The sequence below is a fragment of the Antennarius striatus genome, chromosome 5 (genome assembly GCF_040054535.1).
Source record: "Antennarius striatus isolate MH-2024 chromosome 5, ASM4005453v1, whole genome shotgun sequence".
Classification (NCBI taxonomy): domain Eukaryota; kingdom Metazoa; phylum Chordata; class Actinopteri; order Lophiiformes; family Antennariidae; genus Antennarius; species Antennarius striatus.
Window position 1 is genome coordinate 16,756,554 of NC_090780.1, and position 22,195 is coordinate 16,778,748.

Here is a 22,195-nt window from a genome sequence, read left to right on the forward strand (position 1 = left end):
GGGTGTCGGGCAACTGAATGCAGTCAGCCCCGCAGTCTGCTGTGGTTGAGAGCAGCATGGTGTCGTCTTCCATTTAGGCAGGGAAGTTGCCAACATTAGCACCATTTGTGACAACGCCACACAGGCTCGGTGAAAAGGAGATGAAGGACTACTTTTGGTCACTTTTCATCACATCATTAGTATGTAACATACTGCAACATGGTGTCTCATATAGCCAGGACTATCTCTACACTACATTGTAGTGCAAGGGCAGGACATGTTTGAAATAAAGCAAAATATTTCCTTTTTGCTGTGATACGTTATTGAATGGGGAAATGTTTTCCATAAACTTCTTAAAACAAAAGAACTAGTGATGCTTTACAGTTGTCAGTCAAAGATCCCACAAAAAGACAAAAACTGCCTAAGAGGTCTATCTAATCAATTAATCCAACAAGTTTGTTCAGGGCCAAAGCCTGATAGGGACTCAACTTCAGACTCTATGGGGTGATAATAAATGAATTTGTCTCAAATTATACGATTGAGTCAAAATTGTTTAACCAATTATGGTTAATTATTCAGATTTTTTCCAGCTAATTGTAAGAAGCCTTGAGAAGCGGTAAAATACTGTAAATCCTCTTTGGTGTCGACTCTTGTGGTGGTGGTGGTAGTGGCCGATGACTCTGCTAAAGCTGATGAGGCAGATTAAATGCGAATACTTGTGAATCTGCCTAGACTGGGCAGTAATGGTTAGCTATGTCTTTACAAGTAACAATGTTAGTAAATTAAAAACCCAGAGACCATCAACTTTAAAAAGATTGCATAAATGATAGGCTAATAATAAATGTGTGTCACTATGCTCGGATAGATCAAGAACGTTAATCAAGATGAGAACATATACAGTATTATTGAGATGCAGATTTCCTTAAATTAAACCCAGAATATGATCACCTGATCAATTCTAGTGTTACTGGAATTGAAACAAAGGCAAAGACTTGTGCATTTTCAAAAACATTTAATATCAAATAGTTTTTAGTTTCAGACCTAGTAGTATTATGGACACACGTCTGAAAAACACGCAGGAGGAAAAACAAATATTTGTCATACGTACTCTTTGAATGCATTTTGAAGTGCTCTTAGCTGCTCATCTCCTGATTCCTTTTTTTCTGTGATTCTTTAAGATATTTTTCAGACAAAATAAAAAATAAATCCAGACTAAAACAAAGTAAATATATAAAACAACACAATGCAATAGAATCTGGAAGACAGTGGGATAATTTTACAGAGGTCAAAGTAAATGTAGGTTGACGTATTTGCTGCCAAAGACAAGAAAAGAGTTGATGTTAAATAGAAAACATGAACTTATGCAGGTGAATTTTTCGGCATTATTCGGAGGAAAAAAATATCTCGAAAGTTTATCTGAAGTTTATCTTAAGTTTTTCTAAATGTGGATATTGGAAACTCTGAAAGGATCTTTGACTTATTTTGATTTCAAACTGGACGGCCCCTCTGTAGTTATGAATTTCACTGCCTCAGCAATATATGAACAGGGTTGACTTCTTGTTTATCCTGAACCACCTGTCATCACTTGATGCCCTTCCAGTTCAGTAGTGTGAAGTATTGTATACTCTTTGTCGCAGTGTACTGACAGCCATATCCTTCAGACACTCATCATCAAACTGTCACAGACATTAAATCACATCCATTATTCACAAGTATCAACTACATGTTAATGTTGGCACCGGAATAGATCACTTTATTTGTGTAATACATGGGACTCATTGCTTTTGATATTTGGAATGAAAATTCATTTATTAAGGTTTGAGGACTGAGGCTTTATTAAGGCACTTTGCAAGTTTATTCAGCAAACCCATTTTAGGTAAGTCCCAAAAATATGTTGTTACAGTTCAACTAGAACTCTGCAGGTATCAGTCTTCACTTGGTGTTACTAAATGTCAGAGTTACAGTAGAATATGTTGTTTAGTTTAAGGCAATAAGGTTTGTAACTGGTAGTATCAAAATAAGAGAAAACTTTGGTCCTTCCACAGTAGCATGATTAGGACTAAAACTATTTTGTGTGACAAAAAAATATGTATGAAATATTTACCTTTTTAAAAACAGGACTTCAAAATTCTTTAAAGAGACAGGATCCATGTTTCTGTCTGCTCGATTATCTCTAATATCAGCTTCTTAGTGGCATCCAAAAATTGCTTTAAAACTTTGACAGAGTCTTAAGTAAAGCTGGGTCTGTAACAATGCACTGCATCTATCCTAACTACATAGTAGGACAACATTAACACATCCAGCACAGCAGTAAAGTCACTTTTCATAACACACAAAAATATAAGTATTAAAACCATTTCAAGTCAGTTACTTTCATTGAAATGAAAGAAATGTATATGTAGTTGTCTCACAGGTACCATGTTCAATTTTATGTTAGAAAAATAACAATGATCTCTCTAACAGTGTCAGACATCGTCAGCAAACCGGTCAGTGTGATAGAAGGGGATCACCGGTAGAAAGTATTAGTAAAACTTCACTTGAAGAGAAATATGGGGATCAGTCATGTTTTTGTCTGCTTTTGTTTTGGTTTAGTTCTTGTTTTGGTTTTTTAGAAAGGCAGAGTATCCATAAAGATTTTTTCCACTATTGGTGGAGGGGGGACCAGGTCCTCTAGCTTCAGGTAGAAGATGCGCTGTAAGCCCTGTGTGCATAGAGTCCTCAGCTCAGGGAGTTTGCCTAGAAGACGAGAAAGATAGTTGGGCTGAGTCCGGCATGCTTCTGATCCATTTCCATTCACATGTTCTCTCAAACAAGTGATGAGATGATTCTGAAAGTCCTCGACCCGTTTGGGCTCTTTAAGGCCATGGCGATCTAGAAACAAAACACATCCTAATGAGAGACAGTTCTGAAAATACATAACATCCATATGAGTCACATTTGCTGCAACGGAAAACAAACAGAAGATCTTACCAGTGACAATAACTAAAGCCGAGAGACAAGCAAACAAGGAGATATCTAAGTTCATGCGGTGCAGGCTCTGTGAGAAGTCCATGATGGAGTCAATCCAGTCACCAAAACTGTTAACGCACTGCAGCCGGTGGAGAACAATGCCATTACAGAAGATCAGCTTGTTCTTCCCAGGATTTGATCTAAAGAATTTTAAAGAGTTCAATTAGCACATTATAAAGTGAACACAACTGTAGTGAAATGGTAGTAAACATAAAGTTTTCAAAGAAGCCAACCTGTAAGCTAGTCTCAGAATGAAGAGCTCGACAAAGGAAGACTCAAGGAGGAGCTCTTGGTCCTCTGTGCAGAAATCCATGAATCCTGGGATGGTCTCAGCCCACTTTCTGATTACATCCAAAGAATCAGTTAGAAGGTCATAAAACTGCTGGATGTCAGCAGCATCCTCCTTTTCTTTCAGGCTGCCCGTCTCCTGATACTGAGGTGGAAGAAGTCAGAAGTGGAAGAGAATTAAAAGAAAGGTAAACACCATAAATGAGTTGTTTGCTATCTCTGATTCATTCTAGAGTTCAGGACATACTGCAAAACCTGAGGTTTACCTTGGAGTAGTCCAGCTTTGCAAGGGTTGGATTTGAGTCTAAGTGAGCCCTAACTAGAGAAGCGACAATGTTGACACTGGGGGTCGTGGATGAAGCCTCTGTCTGAGTCTTGGGTTTGGAGGGCAGACGACCCCGTCGACCTTTGAGGCTGTCAGTACGAACAACTAAGAAAGATACAGAAAACATGAGAAGAACACATTTATGACTGTCATATGGCTGCCTCTTCACACACACTTTAAAAATCAGCAGCTGCATTAGTTTGTTGACCATTTTTGCAGCTGGCACTGTAAATCAATAGTTACATATGTCGGTCATTCCTCTTTGGTTTCACAAGACTGTCATTTCAAACCCCAAGATTCACACCACCATACATCAGTCAGTGAAAGCTTTAAGAGGCAGCAACATTGTATTACCTTCTTTGACCATTCCCACTGCAAGACATTTCTGGAAACGGCAGAACTGGCAGCGGTTTCTCCTCCTTTTATCCACCGGGCAGTCTTTATTGGCAAGGCAGACATACTTTGCATTTTTTTGTACAGTTCGCTGTTGGAAAGGGAAGAAATGTTTACGACATGGTACGCAATGCAATAGTATCATGATTTTTGTGTGTTTTCCTGTGTTTTTGTATCTGTATTGGAGATGTCCAGAGCAAAATATTACGTATGCAAAATGCAGAGTCACTAAATCAATGGTTGGTGTAGACTATACGACTGTTACTTCTGCAAGGTAGGTTTTTTTTGTCCAATATCAGCTTATTTTTTTCAGATTTTCCTGACATTTGCTGGGAGAGCTGAACATGTGGCAGTTTTGGAGTGGAGCGCCCAGATATGTTTTGCTATTTTTTGAGTAACTTGGTGATTAAAGGGAGCTATCAGGGTTAGTTTTTGTAAATTAAACATTAACTACCTGACATACTAAATTGGAACTGAGTGTAAGGGTGTGGCAGATCCAGGATTAACATGAACTGGAAGTAGAGTTTTATTTAATCAAAGGCTTGGCAGATGTATTTGTTCTACTAACTGCACATCATTTGCCAATAATGAAGTCAATGAAGCCCTGAGGAAGAGAAGATAGAGCAAGAGTGAACTATTGTTATTATGGGTACTGGCCTTAAAAAAAAGCTAGTTGTTGGTTATTGGTATCACCTAAAATAAATCTGTGTAATGCACCTCTAAAAAGCACATAATGCTATCAGTATCAGCAAACATTATATGCTATTGGTTTGGGATGAACGAGTACTCCACTATCTGTATGTGTATCTGTATCTGTTCAACCAACTAGATTATCTGTATCCTTATATGTACTCGGAACGGGCGTGGCTTAAACCAGAAGCGTTTGTGGTTTGACCGGAAATTAATGGGGTTTAAATCGCTACGTTAAGTCTAAAATTGATATGGATTGATCACAAGTTGCTATATTCATTGTTTATTTTAAAACTTTACTGAACAGCCTCGAAATTGATATTCAAATCAATGTTTTTGATCACAAAAGTAAGAGAACTATTTACATAACAAGTTTTTTATGGAACTGAGTCAGAACATGAATATTCTTAAGTCTATGAATGAATATTTATCGAAGAGCCTCAGAATTGAGATTCAACGCTTCTGATCACAATAGTAAAGGAACTATATATAGAACGAGTAAACACAAAGTGCATTAATGAAGTGCATGCAATAAATTAACATCTGCCGAATTTCTGCAGTGACGAAGCTGTGTTCTTAGTGTTTTTAGAATATCTGGATAGAATAAAGCTGTTACCATTTTCTGTTGGATTTGTGTATTTCTAGCTACCTCAACATGCAATTTGCAATTTCTGTACATTAGATTCCAATGACCCGCTATGACATCCAAGTCAATTCTTTAGTTCGCTATATCTAGTAGGAATAAAAGCTGTTCTGCTATTTACCTTGAAAAAGCCTTTACATCCCTCACAGGTGCGAACTCCATAGTGCTGGCAGGATGCATTGTCGCCACAAACTCCACAGCGACTCTCACTGGATCCTGGGTTGTGGATTTTAGGGGATGTTACGGCCCCTTCCACTATCCTTTGGCTTCCTAAAGGTCCCTGCTCCAAGGAAATGGGGGAACAATGAAGTGGGGAGACGTGCTGCTGAGCAGAAAGGAAAAATGGATCCTCATGGCCCGGATGGACATCCTGATGTTGTCCCAGGGGAGAGTGTTGCTCCGGTATGGGGCTGAAGGTGAAAAAGGGGAGCTGCTGGGCCATACAGGCCTTATCGGCCACAGACGATGGGGTGGTAGAGGCATATGGGCTGAATGGGGAATCCCAAACAGATGCAGATGGAGTCTGCAAGCCTGGCGTTGGAGGAGAGGCAGTAGTGTAAACTGGGCTGCTATAGTAGTCAGAATCACATGATGACAGTGTTTCATCAAGGCAGCTGAATGCAAAGGATCCTGGGTAACAGCCATATACCTGGAGATCATCCAGTTTGAAGGTTTGGCTCTGAATCTGAGGGCAAGAGTTCTCAGCTACTGTGGCATGGCTGAATGAAACTGTAGAGGCGGGAGGAGAGGTGGTAATCTTACAGGAATAAGCATCAAACTCCCCCATGTAGCCATTTCCCACCAAGGTATTGATGCTGGGCAGCGAAGATGTAGACAGCTGGTCCGTTTGGCCACTGATGTCCATCATCAGTTTGGCACTGAAGTCAGAATTCAAGAACTCAGAGTTGAAGTTGGTATCATGGGGCAGGGATGCATACTGGGTTTGTACACAGGGCATCTCTAGAAGAGAAGACAGCAACAATTGCTACTGATGGAAATCACATTATTTGTTTATATAAGACAAAATTGGTAAAAAATTATGGTAAAACTACACATTTTAATCTAAAGAGAGGTCTAACAATTTTAAAAAAAGGTCTGTATATGCAAATATAATGTAAGTAATTGTCATACTGTCATGCCTCCTTCTACTTTAAAAGCTTCTGTGCCTATGCCTGTAGTAATTCATGCAATTCATGCAATGACATACAGTAATTCAAGTAAATTGAGTAATGCTTAAACCACTTGAAAAAGCATACATTGGCCATCCTTGTTTAACCATCTACACAGGAGCCTACGAGCACCTTGAAGGCTTGAGTCCTGTGGAATAGAATGCCGAGGCTGTTCGAGTGCAATGATGACATATTGTCAGATCCTGTGTTTCTGAATGTTAATACCCCAAAAACCTCTTTCAGTAGAGGACAAACCTCTTCTATGGGGACTGTGGGGAGTGTTGCGGATTACATTTCAGGATGGGATGAGTGCCAGCTGAAATTGAAATAGTGCGTGTAAGTAGGGGTGTGAGTTTGTGTGTCCGCATAGTTGGGTGAATGGGCGTGTATCCACAAGTGTGAACTTCCTTACGCTACACCTGATAATTCTCCATGAAATGTCCGGACTTAAATCAAACTTAAAATTAAGCTTGACTTATGGCACTCAGCACTGCTCAAGTGTCCAACATGTGTCTTGTGTCCTAAAAATACTCTCTACAGTCTTTTTTCTTGTGCTGTATAGCAACAGTAATAAAATACACATCACATTAAATCATGAAAAAGATTTTGTTATGGCAAGCTAATGTTACAATTGTACTAGTAATATCAGTTCTACTAATGACGGCCTGGTATTATTTAGAAAATGTGTCAACCCCATTTAAATCAGAGTAATTACATTTTATTAATGCTCTATAAAACAGCCCTAACTTGACCGGGCATTAACACACGTGTTATTGCAGGTCTGTTTTGTATTAGATTGCATTAACTTTTGCAAAGTATACCTGATTTGCAACTGAGAGTGCAGCTCTTTCTGTCCGTCAGACAGGAGATGCAGCACATAAGACATCAAGCATCAACTGAACATCAGAATGAGGCTGTATCTCAGATTTTATATATATATATATATATATATATATATATATATATATATATATATATATATATATATATATATATATATATATATATATATATATATATATATATATATATATATATATATATATATATATATATATATATATATATAACAATAGGCACTGTAGCATCATCCACCATTTGAATAATAAAAATAAAATCAATTGTAAAAAAATGTATCAATGCTTTCCCCCATTCACAGAAAGTCCAACTTCCACTCACCTGGTTCATGTAAATATCCAGATTTGGAGGATTTTCATTTATTCCAAAATGAGTGAATCTCAAGAATATAACCTGCTGTCAGAATACACACTCATTCAAACCCAGCAACACACACACACACACACGCACACACACACACTGAGTCAGACATAAGCAGGCTGCTCCACACACTCTTGTTTTATTTTGGCTTCATCGACAAAAAGGCGGGTCTTTGCCCAAAAAAGGTGAACAGGGCGGTTGAAGGTTCCGTGTCAGCAGCCAATCAGCGCGGGGATCGTCGCGGACGTTCTACCGTGTGACGCACGCAAGGGATTCCATTGACGCAAGAGTTGGTGAAGCGTGCGTTCTAAATATAACCCAGAAACAGCGGCGCTCACACGGAGCTATTACCAGATGAAAAAATGCTAAAAATAGCTCCAGTTTGGAAGAATAGACACGTTACTTCTGGAAATAAAAATATTACACAAGTTTACAACAGGAACGCCATTCCAGGAAACACTTGGTGTTTCTTTTATCAATAAACACTGATGTTTTTAAATGAGGTTATAGTTGGTCATACTTACTGCAAGCTGGCGTTCAGTGCGCTTTTCTTAAACGTAGTTCAAATCTGTCAAAGTAAAGGTTGTTATTTAAAAGTAGATTTTGAAATAAAAATTGGAAGAGCAGTTTGAACAGCAAACAAAATAAATCGGTCAGCAGGTCATTCAGCTGCAGGATGTGACCACCATCACCACACATCCAGCCTGTCTACTGAGCTGGTGTCCAGTAGAGGTGCTGCAAACATATCTTTTTTTTACCAATTGTTAAACTTTATATCTACTAGAAGATTGTGAAAAATGCTCATCACAATTTCCAAAAGTCAAAGATAATATCTCCACTTCAAATCGACTGTCAGAAATGTAAAGACTTCTCTTTTACTATCATAAATGTCAAATAACAACGAGGGTCTTTTCCCCTACATTAAGAGCTTTTACTGTTTTCCCAACTCTTTTGCTACTCCGGTGGAGTTTTTTTTCTCATATCAGGTGAAAATACAGAACCATCATATTACATGATGACAAATAAATACCTACAGATTGTTGTGTCAATAAAAAATCTGTTGTCACCAACATTGGTTTTGTTTGTTTGTCCGGCAGAAAGAAACTAAAACTTGATTGGTCATCATGTGGTGGATCTAGATTAATAGGCAGACCCAGGATTTGTTTTTCAATTTTTTTCAATTACACTTCAAAAAATTCAAAGAGGTTTAAGTAACAAGTAACTCTGGACACAATAACAAAAAGCGACATCTTCTATCTTCTACTGCACTTATAGGCTTCCGAAAGATTGGGACGTTGTATTATGTTCTGTCAACAAAACGTTGTGCTAATATTTTTTTATAGAGGCTGACAGTTATCTGTCACTTCAGTCGGTAAGATTCCTAGGCCGACTGCTAACCAACCTACATCATACTGTATATCAAGTCAAAAAAGGACGGACAAAGATTCTTTTAACAGTAATGATAGGAGGGAAGTCGTGGATCAAACATCAAATCATGCTGAACCAGTAAAACAAGGTATGTAAACAGATGTTTGTGGGTTCCAGTTTATGTGATGGTGTGAGAAAAGTGTAAATTAGGCCTATGGAAGATACATATCACATAGCCCACAATGTAGGCTGTTTCCTAGCCTGCTTTCTGTGTGATTGCACTGAAAGCACAGTTGAAAGCACTTCCTGCCTGCAGAAGTATGGGCTTAACCCAAAATGTACCCAAACCCCAGACAAACCCTTGTCGACACCCAGGGATATCCATTCCAGTAACGTTGTGGGCCTTCCTCACATGAGTGCCCTGTATATGCTATCCCTCTTACCCACATAACTATGACAACTGTTCACACTTTGAATTCAAAAGATGTGAAATCACAAACCATGTCACGTTGTAATGTCATCATCAGTCAATTTGAACTATCAATGTCACAACCACAGCTGCAGGTGTCCATTTGTCAGCAACAATTTAAGCATCATCCAATACCCCTAATGGCATAACCTTTCCATAACAACCAGAAAAACCCTGACACACCAACACTTGAACCCTCTCTGGGGACATTTTGGGTGTGATCTATTACCTTTTTGCGTAAGAAAGTGAGAAGGATCAGTTCAGGTGACAAACAATTGAGATTTTCCCTGAAGAGGGAAGAAACTGTTGCTAATATGTCTCCCCTGACGGACTAGGAATTAATTAAGTTAATTACAGGGATTAGAGGATGATTCTGTGTCATGTATAGCATGAATACAGTCTGAAATAGCAGACTAGATGGGACATGCTCTTTCTCGTCTCTTTCACTTACACACAAGAATACTAAACGCATACTATCATGATGTTTTTCATGTTAACTAACATCACACAAGTAAAATAATTATGAATGATTATGAATCAAATATTTCATTTGAATTATAACATTCATTAATTATTATTTGAAGTATAGTAATGCATATAATTAATAAGTGGACCACTATGTATGTTATATTTCACTATACTGTATACATGTTATAATAGGTGATTTTATTTTTAATATTTAAAGTGTATCATATTGATAATAATTACTTTCTTCGTTCAAATTCAATGCTACAGTATTAAAATGACTTTTACACGTTTTACTCGTTTTACTTGATCGCTCTCGTTCACAAGCAACATGAAAGGTGAAAAACTCAATAGCACTGTTTTGTGGTTCTGTCCATGTATACAATGGAATACAGTGATTATCTTTGAGAACAGAAATCCAACATGTTCCGTCTTGTTTAACCTACTGGCCTAACACAAATATGTCTGGATTTTAAAGTGGAGCATAAACAGTAAGTTAATATTAAAAATCCTGATACGTTTATACCTGACAGTTCTGGCCAGTTCAAAGTGCTCACAGATGTATCGTGACAGACATGTCTGAATCCGTCTTTTAGTAAATAACAGAAGACAAACTCTTTTGATCCAAACAAGTAGATAACAATAAGGTTGAGGTTTACTACCACTGAAATAGTTTAGCATTGAGAAGAAGAACATAGATAGGCCCATATAAAAAGGTCAGAAATAAGGTCAGTTCAAGAAATGTTTATATTATGCCTCTTTAACATACTGTACATTAGCATCAAAACACAAGTCAAGCACAACTACATGATGCAATAGGTGATGACATTAAGACCAACTGATAATAAACATATCAGATGTTACATGTATAACAATGACACTTTCAATCAAATGTTTCTTAACCTGTTTCTTCAACTTACTCCTCAAACAGTAAAAAAAAATACAACAACAGCAACAACAATAACAATACTGGAATAAATTAATGCTTTAAGCCAAACAATCAGTGAAAAAGGATGAAACAGACAGGGATGAATGTTATGAACACGGGACTTGTTGTGAGTTTATGATGGCTGAAAGAAGCCATTTCATTGAAGCGTGTCCTGCTTAGAGAACAAGGAAGCAACACAAATCTCAACATGACGCCACTGAAAATATGATTAACCATGAAAAACCATCACAACATAAAAAGAACATAATTGTCATTGATATATTGTAGATGTACAAGCTCTACTCTCACATTAAAAAATTGCATGCATGATAAATGAGATTGACACAGAATTATAGTCATCAGAGTAAGCAGTGAAGCCACTATTTGTCCTTTTTTGTGTTTAGTTTGCATTTAGTGTCTGTCTATAATTTATTCAATATTTTATGGGGGTTTTATATAAAATAATAGCAGTGCATATATTCTCTTTTAATACTCATCCAGCATTAGTTTGAGGGAATACAGATGGTGTGTTAGGACCCACAACAGCAGGAAGGAAGCAGAGCAGCCAATCTATTTCAGATGAAAGAAGCCGGTTGGTTTTGCTTGTGGAGCCATCAACATGTTCGCTTGGTTCTTGTGAGTTATGTGGATCTATGATGAATAAAATACACATCCAAGGTCAATATCAATGTTCTTACAACATAAATTCAAACATTCCTACTGAAACAAGTATTCTGTTCATATTTCGATTACATCAAATGAATTCATTGTCTTTAAACTAATATGTGTGCTTTTTTTTTGAAGGAGCATCACTACCTGTGCTGCCTCAGCACTATCTGGCCCATATCTAGTACCTCTCCACATCCATGATTATTGCATCCTGTCTGATTTTAAATTATGACAGTGAAGGGGCAATGCTTCCAAACAAACACTGGGCCAGACTTATTAGATGCACCTACTTCATAAAAATAACGCAGTCTTGTAAAATAAATCTAAAACAAATCATCCAATAAAATCCCCTTTGTGGAAACAGATTTGTACTGATGTTGACTCAACTGTAAGATCCATTTGAGGGCTGACGTTTGTGATGACTTTCACTGCATAATAATGAAAGACGTGTTTAATATTGTTCTGTGGTAGCAGCAGCAGCTCAGTCTATTACGTCTTCGGCTGGGGACCAGAGTGTGAACTGGCAGTAGAGGGGTGCCAGTTCGCCTCCTGAGCATTATCGAGGTGCCCTTGAGCAAAGCAACATCCCCTTACAAGCTGCACGCCACTCTACCTCCCATCATCTGTGTGTGTGTGTGTGTGTGTGTGTGTGTGTGTGTGTGTGTGTGTGCGTGTGTGTGTGTGTCACGAGTCCGTACACATATACAGTATATACGCATGTGATTAACAACAACAAACTAACACCAGAGTGGACAAATAATTTCCCCCACAGGGTATTAATAAAGTGATTTCTTCTTATTCTTCTGTCTCTGCCACAATAATTAAAATAAATATATGAATCACTGTCAGTCCCAAGGTGTATCCACTTAGATTTAAGGGACAGAACTTGACCATTTTTACTGAATGAGTTTGGCTGATAATACTTACAGTGCATGGAGGTTGCATCCAGGGCTCCCCATCGATCTGCATGGGCAGGGCTTTTGTTGTTCTGTACACACAGGAAAGAGAAAGTGAGGCGGTGCTTTACTGCATGTGAGCTCTATGTGAAAATGCAATCCAAAACAACCACCACACGCAGCCTTGAATACTTTATTAATTATAGTAATTAGAAACCATTTCAGACTGTCACATTATTCAAAACCTAACGTCCTGAGATTTTCTTTGTACTGTATTTCCTTTTTTTTTCTTTTTGTCATTAAAGGTTTTCAACCTGATGGTAATTTGGGGAGTCTGCGCCAGTCTGTGCCCAGCGCTCTTCAATCCAGTGTAGATCTGTCCCATCTCAATGGCTCCCTCCAGCCCCACCACCTCCAAACGTTTATCACTTATGTCTGCCGAGCAACAGCACGCACAGATCATGTTCAAACAGGTTGTTGGCATCAAGAAGGCAGATTTACTGGCAGATAGAGCCGAGGTGCATCAATTAAATGTCTTGCAACAAGCCAAGTCTGACCTTGTGAGATTGATTTAAGAAGTTCAGGGTCCGTGATGATGGCACTTTGATCAAGCTGAGGCACACTGTCAGGCTTCTTGGACTCACCCCAGAGGTTTGAACCTCCATGCATGCTGGGTATGTTAAGGACAGCAATGCCCTCCAGAGACATGCTCAAGTCCAGAGGTTTCCCACAACACTGGTGGAAGCAAATAGTAAGGGCTTTTTTTTACAGCTTCAAGATTTAAAACATATGAGTAACAAAAGGTTAGTTTTGCTGTCAGAAATACAAACTTCGATTTTGAGACAGTCCTCCAGCCTCTTACAAGAAGAGGAGAGCGTCTCAGAAGTGGCAAACTCAAAATACCAAAGTTTGTTCTTCATCCTTCGAAAAAAAAACCCGACACTGATCAAAATTTTTATGATTGAGAAAGCGCTTTTTATTAAGTTAAATTTGTGTGCCTCCTCACCTGCTGTTGAACCTCTGGGGATATTTCTCTCTCATGGAATGGAAACGATGAGCGATTGAGGCATCCTGCATTAATGTAACCATATTAAGTTGTACTAGCAATGCAGTCAATAATCACGTGTTATTTTACTCTTTATCACTGCTGAGTAACTCACCACCCCAACAGAGAAGTAGTTGTTAATGAGCTCATAGGGCACAGGGTCTCCTGCCTCTTGGGTGTCGTTTGGAATCACCTGGATGCTCCAGCGGTCCATTTGAACCAACTCACTTGCTTCAATGTCCTTCAGGATGTCTTTCAAGTCTGCCCCCTCGTAGCCTTGCATGGTTTGACAACAAAAGCAAGAGAGATAAATAAATTCAGGCTCCACTGCTGGTGATAGTACCTCAGTAAGGCCTGCTCAGCTGAAAGTTACAATTACCTCCGCCCCAGCGCAGACAACGGGCCAGGTCATTCCCAGTGCCCAAGGGCAGGATAGCAATCGGAGGACGCACCTTCAGGCTTTCTCTGTCTGAAATCACGCAAGAATTATTTCTCTTTAGGGATAGTTATTCTTTATTTCCTCTGTGAAATACAAAAGGACCTACAGTACCTATAGCATCCAGGAGCCACCCAACAGTGCCGTCTCCTCCACATGCCAAGATTCTGTATTCTTGCAGATTACGGAAGAAGTGCAGTCTGAAGGCACAAAAACAGCATTAATATGAAGTGGACAGTTCAAATGTAGTTACTGCTCATAGGGGTGTAAATGTAAGTACCCTGGTGCAGGACCTCCAGTGGACAAGTTGTAGACTTGACGAGGGTTAAGCATGTACTGAAACTTCCTAAGTACTCTGTGGAAAACACATGTATGATTTAGAGAGTGAACACACTATATCATATTTAAGAATGACATAATCTGTCTGTCTGTCTGTCTGTCTATAACGGGGGGGGGGGGCATTTATACAGATATATGACCCTATTTACTTTTCACCCTGCTTTCCTCCACTTTTTGGGTTGACAAACACCAGCAAAGGGTGGGTGCCTGGCACTGGAACAATCTAAAGAAAAAAAGCATGCCACAATAATAAATTTCTCTCTTTCTGCTCTTTACCCAAATGGAATGATATTCAGATGGTGGTTTGAGCAGACAAGTTGAATAAGACCTGACAGAGAAAGCACATTTGGCATGTCATTGTGTGTGTTTTTGTGTGTGGGGGGTGGGGTCGTTTTCAACAGCAGACCTGCAGGATGTGACCATCGGGAGTGACATTTAACAAGCTGGTGTCCTCGTCCTGCAGGAAACAACATACAGCATTTACAAACATGCTTCAACCCGATTCATGGTGTTAATATTTTTTTGGCAGAGCTGTCTATTTTACCCTTGAGATGGCATATATAGCCCATGGAGGTAGTATATGATCTTTCAGAAGCCCACAATCACATGTTGTTAAGCCAGAGTAAATACACTCATCATGCCGCTTCAAAAGAGATAAGAGTCAGCTGAGCATCGTCTCTAACACATTCATCGATGTTCACAGAAACAAACTCAGTCCTCACCATCTCCTGGCACCACACGCATTGCCTCCCAGATAAGTGTTTGACCTTCTTGTGGCAGCTCTGACATTTGGTGGAGTTACAGTCAGTTCTGATCCAATCATGAGCAGCTACCTGAGACACAGATGAAAGAAACAGATTGAGGAAAGCGTGCCATTTACTTAAGTAAGTTATTGTGTCCTGATTCTTACTGCCTCATCCATTTCTAATCATTTCCACATGCATGTCTAGACAGGCCTAAAAACATTGTCCTGCATTCAGCTACAGGAAGCATGTTGATGTTCGCCACAGCAATGCCAAACAACAGGACAGCCCTGAATTACAAGGAATATAGTATTAAAAGGGCATGTTCCAGATGACTTGAGAAGAAAGGACACAGACCACACCTTCTGCAGAGAGCTGTTTTACAGGCAGTCTCAGATTTATGAGCTTTTGGATAAACATGAACAAGTATCAGAAGAGATCGCACCAGCAACTCCAACCGTTACTATGGGAATCTCTCCACTCTCATGCTGTCTATTAAACATAATGTGAATCAGTGCGTTGTATAACAGCATCCATACAAAACCAGGACATCTAACAGATGTACAGAGAAAACTGTGCAGCTTGTAATCCGCTCTTAAAAAATACTGATGGATTTTACTTATTACTGACTAATGCACTGCAATGTTCTCTGTTGATAATGTGCTTAGTTTTGCAGCCATTTGGATTTTGGCTGATAAAAAAGACAACTCAAATTAATTCATGTCTAATCAGTTCATTCTCCACCTGGGCAGTGGATTGACATCAACAGAAATAAATCTGAATTCGTTCACTCCTTAATGTCCAGAGATTTGGTCTAAAAATGTCAAATTGACTTAAAAGATCAAGTCATCTAATCTTTATTGAAATTCTGAATAGTGTTGTTTATTATAAGTCGATGAAACCTACTGCATTAAGCATTCTGTGGTGCCCCACATCATTTCAGTCCAGAGCACCCAGAAATTTTTCATTCAAATACTTGCACAAAATGTAAATGTAAATTTGATAAGACAAAAATAAAAATAACACAACTGTAAAAAAAAACTGAAATGGAATGTTATGTCATGATACTTACACCTATCTCATGTTTGGATTTCACAAAGGTAGGAGCACAGGGTTCAGGGTTCTTGTTGGCACACTGATTGTGGACAGTATACTTGCAACCTGGGAAAAAAAAAAGGTTTAAGACAAAACTTTCTTCACGAATTTGTATCAAGAATACATTTATTCATATTGATAGAAAACTACAGGGGGAGAAATTGAACTGGTTCTTTAGTGTGGTTTGTTAGGTGCGTAACTGCCCCCTAGTGGCGGCAGTAAGCTCTCACAGGTGCAGCAGAGTCCCTGCTTCCCCAGGCCAAGCAGCATGTTCTCACACACGCCACAATAGGTTGGCTTGTTAAAATGCTTCATCCTCCAAATATGCTGCCCATCCCTTTCAGTCACCTAGTTTAAAAAGAATGCCAAAAAGTGCAGCTGATCACAATGATGAGGTTGTACTACTAGAACAGTTCAATGTTGCATGGGCAGTTAAGTATTTAATTACCTTCAGTCCAAGTAGAACAAGTAAGGGCACATTGTTCATGCCTCCCTTCACCCACTCATCCAGAGTGACAGTCCCACTGTCATCCACATCGATTGCTGTCATCATGTCTTTGAGAACCTATCCGATTATAAAAAAAATAACGTGTTATATTCATTTAGTCTCATGAAGCTTGTTTAAGTTCTCTAGCTGTTCATGCTAAAAAATGAAATAGACATCAAAAGAGACTCATACTGGTTTGAGTTCAGTAATGTCCCATCCCAGGTAATTAGCAGCTCTCATCATCTGGATGATGATGCGATCCACCTCCTGATGGAGAAACATTTACATTCCTGTGAATTTGGTTTTAACCATATCCATCTGATAGATAGATAGATAGATAGATACTTTATTAATCCCGGAGGAAATTGCATATATCCACTGTATATCCACTGTATATCTATATCCATCTGATATATATATATATATATATCCATCTATATCCATCCACTGTATATCTATATCCATCTGAAACAACATTTGAAGTATTTGAACCTATGATAGATTCATGTGCTGCACATTCAAAACCAAACAGGTTAAGTAGGTCTACAGCAGTGACTGTGAGTAACTTACTGAGCTGTCCAGGAGTCCATTGCCATCTTTATCGTAAAGTTTGAAAGTAACTACAAAAAAAATTCAATCAGGTAATGATACAAACGTTTTTCTCCTCCTCAGAGCATCCCCTTCATTATAATCCTTCATCAGAGATGTGTAAAGATTAAGTGCAGTTATACAATCATAAATACTTCAGATAATGTTGGAAGAAGAAACCAACATTCAAGCTTCTCGCGTGGCTGTCCTTCCTCCAGCACCGAAAAGTAACAAGACACATCACGAAGAAAGACACCACCTGGAAACAGAAAAAAACCCAAAACCTATTGACCAAAGATGCAGTTACAAATAGGAAGAAGGGATGAGTTTTTAAATATTATTTACCGTCTTTGGGCAAATTGCTCTTTGCGATCGCATCCTGATCTTGAAAATAGTAAAAAAGTCGTTTGCATAAATCTGGAGGGAAGTCATTCACTTCTAGATAGGCCTTGAGAAAGAGATAGAGGCCCACTGCATCGATGCTCTATGGAAAGAAATTGTATGATTGTCAAGAGTCTAGTGTAGAAAAACATGCCGAAAGAAGTGAGCAGTTATGTTGTGTTGAAAGATTGACATAATTTACCCCTCCAGTGTTGTACTGAGCCAGACGACCTCCAGGCAGAAACTCCTTAATCACATCTTTCACACTCAAACTGCTGTCTGCAAAGTGGGTATTGATGAGGTGAACAGTGAATATACAACTCAAAAGGTTTACAAGAAAAGGATCAAATCTAACTATCTGTGTGTCTGTCTGTTCCGAATACAACTCACACAAAACCTCCAAAATAAATCCTACAGGAGAAACGGAGAAGCTGAGCAACCAGGTCACACCTGTCCCTATGTGACACGTCTCACAGTGGGCTAGTGAGATCCTCATAAATTGTGGACACAACGTACGGAGTGCATCATGAATTTAATCTAGTTCCTGCTGTCAGAGGCATCTCACGTTGTTGCTTTTTTCAGGACCAGAGAGGATCGGGTGTGATTATCCATTCATCCATTATCCAACGGTACAACCCCCCCCCCAAACTCCCCCACTAAAAGCCTACACACCCATTTCATTTCAGTGAAAGCCTTAGCACTGTACCACTTTTAGCTTCCTGTCCACAGGTCTATCTGAGTTCAATCCTCTGTGCAAACACACGCATTTACGACCCAGACTGGTTGGTTCTGTTTTTGAGTTGATGCTCAAAAATATCCTCTAGAGAAATATTATGGACTGTTGTGTTGGTGTTGCATGAAAATAAGAAGAACTTCCTCCGGCATTTACTGTACAATATTAAAGTCCGATGCTACAGCCTCTTTCAGCATTTGTTAAGCTTTTATCAGCTCCCAGTGGGGAAGTTCTGAAGTTTAAAAGAAACTGCAAGCATCAAAAACTGTGATCCAACAAGTTTGCACAATCAAATCAGTTCCGTTACTCTCCAATGGATTACAGCTGCCTCAAATCCTGCTGTTCTTGTTTTTGACTGTATTTACATGAGAAACTTTACCAACTAACTAGCTGAGGACAAATTTAATTGAAAGTGGATGAGTACGGATACGAACAAAGTAAAACCATAAATAACAAGATGAAACTGGTTTGTAGTAGAAATAGTGTTACAAATCAGATAATGGCACAAACCTGGAGTGTATGTTGCTCAGGTTTATCGGCTACAGAAGGGAGTGTGATTGTGATAGTTGTTTAGCTTCATGCACATTGTGACATGGCTTTGTAAATTGTTTTTATTGGAAACACCACCTATAACCAGTACAAGGAAAAGCAGGAGAAAATTTTTTGCCAAGCTAAAAACAGTGTTCCATCACCGGGCCACCAATGACAACTGCACATTAGCATTCCTGATTATTTTACTTCAGTGAAATCAACGTACAAATATGTAAAAGTACCTTTACAAGTTGAAAAATAAAGTTTCATGCATAAAAAATGTGGGCACAATTTATTTATTGGAACTGCTGTATACCTAAGAAAGGTATTCAACGAGAGTGCATGAATTCAGGTAATGTACAGTTTGCTTTCAAGACTGTAATTATTATGCTTTATGTAACATATTCAGACATGAGTCATTATAAAGCTACTACAGGAAATATTTAATTGTTCTGTTTTTTTTTTAGAATTTAACGATCAAAAGGGAATATTATGATTTGTTCTCTCATAATGTCAAGGCTACAGAAAATGTGAGCTTTTTGCATGTTGGTTACAGACCTGCCAGAAATAATACACTCTAAAACTGATGGAAACTAACAGGAAAATCTGATCAATATTCTCATATATTAATGTCGCACATGCTATAAACCGCTCTCAGTGTGTGAGTTTGAGGGAGCACTTTGTCTGAGGGATAGCTTTCATGCGTGAATGGATCACTGAAAGAACATTTCAGAGGTCCATCAGATGAGAAAGGCACATGTAGATCCAGTCCATTAACCATTTAGTTGTAGTATTACACTATTATTCCTTAATTATTATTGAATGTAGGAAATATACTGTAAAATCAAAGTTAACATTCTGCAAACAAACAGCAATTGCCTGAGGAAAATATGGCCATGTGTTGTTTTGACAATTTACACAAATACAGAAAAAATACTGTATATTTATTTCTAGTAATAAGTCGATGTAAAAGACAGTAAGAAGTTGTAAAAATACAGAACTTTGCAGGCAAAGCTGCTGGTAACTACTGCAAATTTACAGAGAAGGATTTTTATAGTGTAAATATTAAAATTGAAGAAGGTAAGACTTACATTCCATGTATTGCTGCAGCTGGATAAAATCCACGGGAGTCAGGGTCCCTTCAGTGTCTTCAACCGAGGCCATATCTATAAATAGATTAATAGAGAATAATGTCAGAGCAAAGGTCCTGGACCAGACGTTACAACAACACAACCTTGTGTAAAATAAGTCTGAGGGAGTCTTGCGTTTTGCCCGTGACTCATGAACGGGTTTGCTTCCATTCCTTGGATTGCATATGCCAGTAGTATTTCAGACACCTCCCTTTTTAAATGGACAATGCCTTTTCACATACGTATTTACTCAGATGCCTGTCTGGTTGAGGTTTGTGACCAGACAACCAAGTATACAATTAAAAATACTAAATAGTTATTAGTTTTGGTTTACACATTCAGAAAAGAATGACGGGGTTGTGACATGTTCTGACAAGATGAGACGTCAACAATTTATCACACCATCACAGAACTAATATAAAATTAGGTTGTGAAGAAGTAAAGTCATTGCAGTGGTAATATCCTTACATCTTAATCGGTGACGAACTGGTCAGTTAGTTTAAGAAATCATCATACCCATCAGACAGGACTATAGATTAAATTCTGATCATTCAATTGAGTGTCGGCCACTATTTTCATTCATTCAGCTGTCCACGGCCTGCGCAGGTGTTCGGTCACGGACACAGGTAGATGGCCAAACCTTGGAGACCTTACCTGACTCTCCTCAGGTAAAGTTAAAGCTGCACACAAAGGCGGAACTGTACAATAACGAAGAACCTTTTGCGTTGGTTGACGGAAAATGGTGCTTGCGGGTAAATGTCTGCTGCCGGTATTAGCGGATATACGAGATTAAGAATGAGCAGAGGAGGAGCTTTAACCTAATAATTACGGAAAGTGTCTCCTCCTCGTGCGCGTCTGCGCGCACAGAAAGGCGCTCGACCCTTTTTGATATTGAACATTTTCACAAGTGGAGTTAGTCGACACACTTCCGAAATACTGCAGCTTTAAGCACTAAAATCTGTTGTGATTGATAACCAAATTTTGTTCATTCTGTCAAATAACTGCTGGTTCAGTAAGCAGAACATTAAGAGAATTGCTGATGTGATAGATTCTCCAACACACGTGTTTGTTTGTTTGTTTGTTTGTTTGTTTGTTTAAACGTTGGGACACAATAAAATGCTGATAGAAACAGATTTTAATGAATAAATAAAAGATTGAATGAAGAGATAATATTACTGTTTTTAAATGGGATGTTTTACATTAGGCAGTATTAGGAGCAATGTTTACACTCGTGTTTGACCTTCTTTAAAAATACTGGACCATAATTATCTCCCAAACCAGTCGTGGTTTTCCAAATTCTCAGATTTTTGTTAGATTTATAATAAACAGACACACTTTTCCCTTCAGTAGATAGATTTGAAGAAAAAAAAATTATATCAAATTCTGCAAAATGCACTTTTGCACATGTTGGGGTCCAGAAAATCAGTGATAACGACAGAGCAGTCTGAGAGTGCAAACCTCCATCAACGCTATGTGCTCTAACCCCAAAATAATCAGGAAACACTCATCGGGTTATTTCCAGATAGAATCCTCTGAAAACTGTTTGTGGCAGCTAGGTTAATCACTAATGATTAAAACATCATTGAGATGAGCACTGTGCCATGGTGGCGCTACTTTAAACTGCTGCTTTAAATTATTATACCGGGGTTAAATTATACTGATTTCCATCCATCCATCCATCATCAACCGCTTATTCGGAGCCGGGTCGCGGGGGCAAGTCTCAGCAGGGATGCCCATACTTTACACTCCCCAGACACCTCCTCCAGCTCCTCCGGGGAGAGCCCGAGGCACTCCCAGGCCAGCCGAGAGACATGGTCCCTCCAGCGTATCCTAGGTCTTCCTTAAGATCTCTTCCCGGTAGGACATGCCCGGAACACCTCCCCAGGGAGGCGTCCAGGAGGCATCCTGAACAGATGCCCAAGCCACCTCAGCTGAGTCTTAAGACTCAGCTCCTTCTTCACCACAACAGACCTACACAGTGACTGCATCACTGCAGAAGCTGAACCGATCCGTCTGTCAAACTCACGTTCCATCCTTCCCTCACTCGTGAACAAGACCCCAAGATACTTAAACTCCTCCATTTGGGGCAAGGACTCTCCACCAACCTGAAGAGGGCACACCACCCTTTTCCGGTCGAGAACCATGGCCTCGGATTTAGAGGTGCTGATCCTCATTCCA

General features: G+C 39.0%; 2 protein-coding genes across 5 annotated transcripts; both read right to left on the reverse strand.

Moving 5' to 3' along the window:
• Nucleotides 1-971: 971 nt before the first annotated feature.
• LOC137595725 (probable nuclear hormone receptor HR38) lies at nt 972-7,836 on the reverse strand. 2 transcript variants are annotated; one of them, XM_068315975.1, is made up of 7 exons: nt 7,676-7,836; nt 5,449-6,312; nt 3,956-4,085; nt 3,543-3,706; nt 3,222-3,421; nt 2,950-3,128; nt 972-2,850 (listed from the first exon to the last, which is right to left on the reverse strand). In XM_068315975.1, the coding sequence occupies exons 1-7, from the start codon at nt 7,682-7,684 to the stop codon at nt 2,588-2,590; spliced, it is 1,809 nt and encodes a 602-aa protein (XP_068172076.1). In that variant the 5' UTR covers nt 7,685-7,836; the 3' UTR covers nt 972-2,587. The 2 variants fall into 2 exon arrangements, with proteins under 2 accessions (XP_068172076.1, XP_068172077.1); XM_068315976.1 differs by having other exon boundaries at nt 5,449-6,287; nt 7,676-7,832.
• A 2,915-nt stretch (nt 7,837-10,751) lies between these two features.
• Nucleotides 10,752-20,795, reverse strand: dgkab (diacylglycerol kinase, alpha b). Of its 3 annotated transcripts, XM_068315085.1 has the most exons (24): nt 20,672-20,795; nt 19,979-20,053; nt 17,826-17,902; nt 17,588-17,726; nt 17,427-17,501; nt 17,225-17,274; nt 16,847-16,921; nt 16,616-16,732; nt 16,398-16,515; nt 16,145-16,233; nt 15,052-15,162; nt 14,874-14,972; nt 14,736-14,786; nt 14,479-14,552; nt 14,271-14,345; nt 14,105-14,190; nt 13,934-14,023; nt 13,670-13,830; nt 13,516-13,580; nt 13,340-13,430; nt 13,067-13,244; nt 12,824-12,944; nt 12,541-12,601; nt 10,752-11,595 (listed from the first exon to the last, which is right to left on the reverse strand). In XM_068315085.1, exons 2-24 carry the CDS (start codon nt 20,049-20,051, stop codon nt 11,515-11,517), a joined length of 2,157 nt encoding a protein of 718 aa, XP_068171186.1. In that variant the 5' UTR covers nt 20,052-20,053; nt 20,672-20,795; the 3' UTR covers nt 10,752-11,514. The 3 variants fall into 3 exon arrangements, with proteins under 3 accessions (XP_068171186.1, XP_068171188.1, XP_068171187.1); XM_068315087.1 differs by lacking the exons at nt 12,824-12,944; nt 13,067-13,244; nt 13,340-13,430; XM_068315086.1 differs by lacking the exons at nt 12,824-12,944; nt 13,067-13,244; nt 13,340-13,430; nt 13,516-13,580.
• Between the last annotated feature and the right edge of the window lie 1,400 nt (nt 20,796-22,195).

Bases quoted from the DNA above. Each gene is read 5' to 3' on its own strand.
- LOC137595725 (XM_068315975.1), bottom strand. The intron at 4,086-5,448 runs GTAAATAGCAGA...CCTTTCCAACAG, and splicing joins GATGTAAAGGCTTTTTCAAG to CGAACTGTACAAAAAAATGC. The intron at 2,851-2,949 runs GTAAGATCTTCT...TTTTGTTTCTAG, and splicing joins GGCTTTAGTTATTGTCACTG to ATCGCCATGGCCTTAAAGAG.
- dgkab (XM_068315085.1), bottom strand. From the start codon at position 20,051: ATGGCCTCGGTTGAAGACACTGAAGGGACCCTGACTCCCGTGGATTTT. The intron at 16,516-16,615 runs GTAATTAAATAC...TTTTTAAACTAG, and splicing joins TTGTTCTACTTGGACTGAAG to GTGACTGAAAGGGATGGGCA. The intron at 13,431-13,515 runs GTGAGGAGGCAC...TTTTTTTCGAAG, and splicing joins CCCCAGAGGTTCAACAGCAG to GATGAAGAACAAACTTTGGT.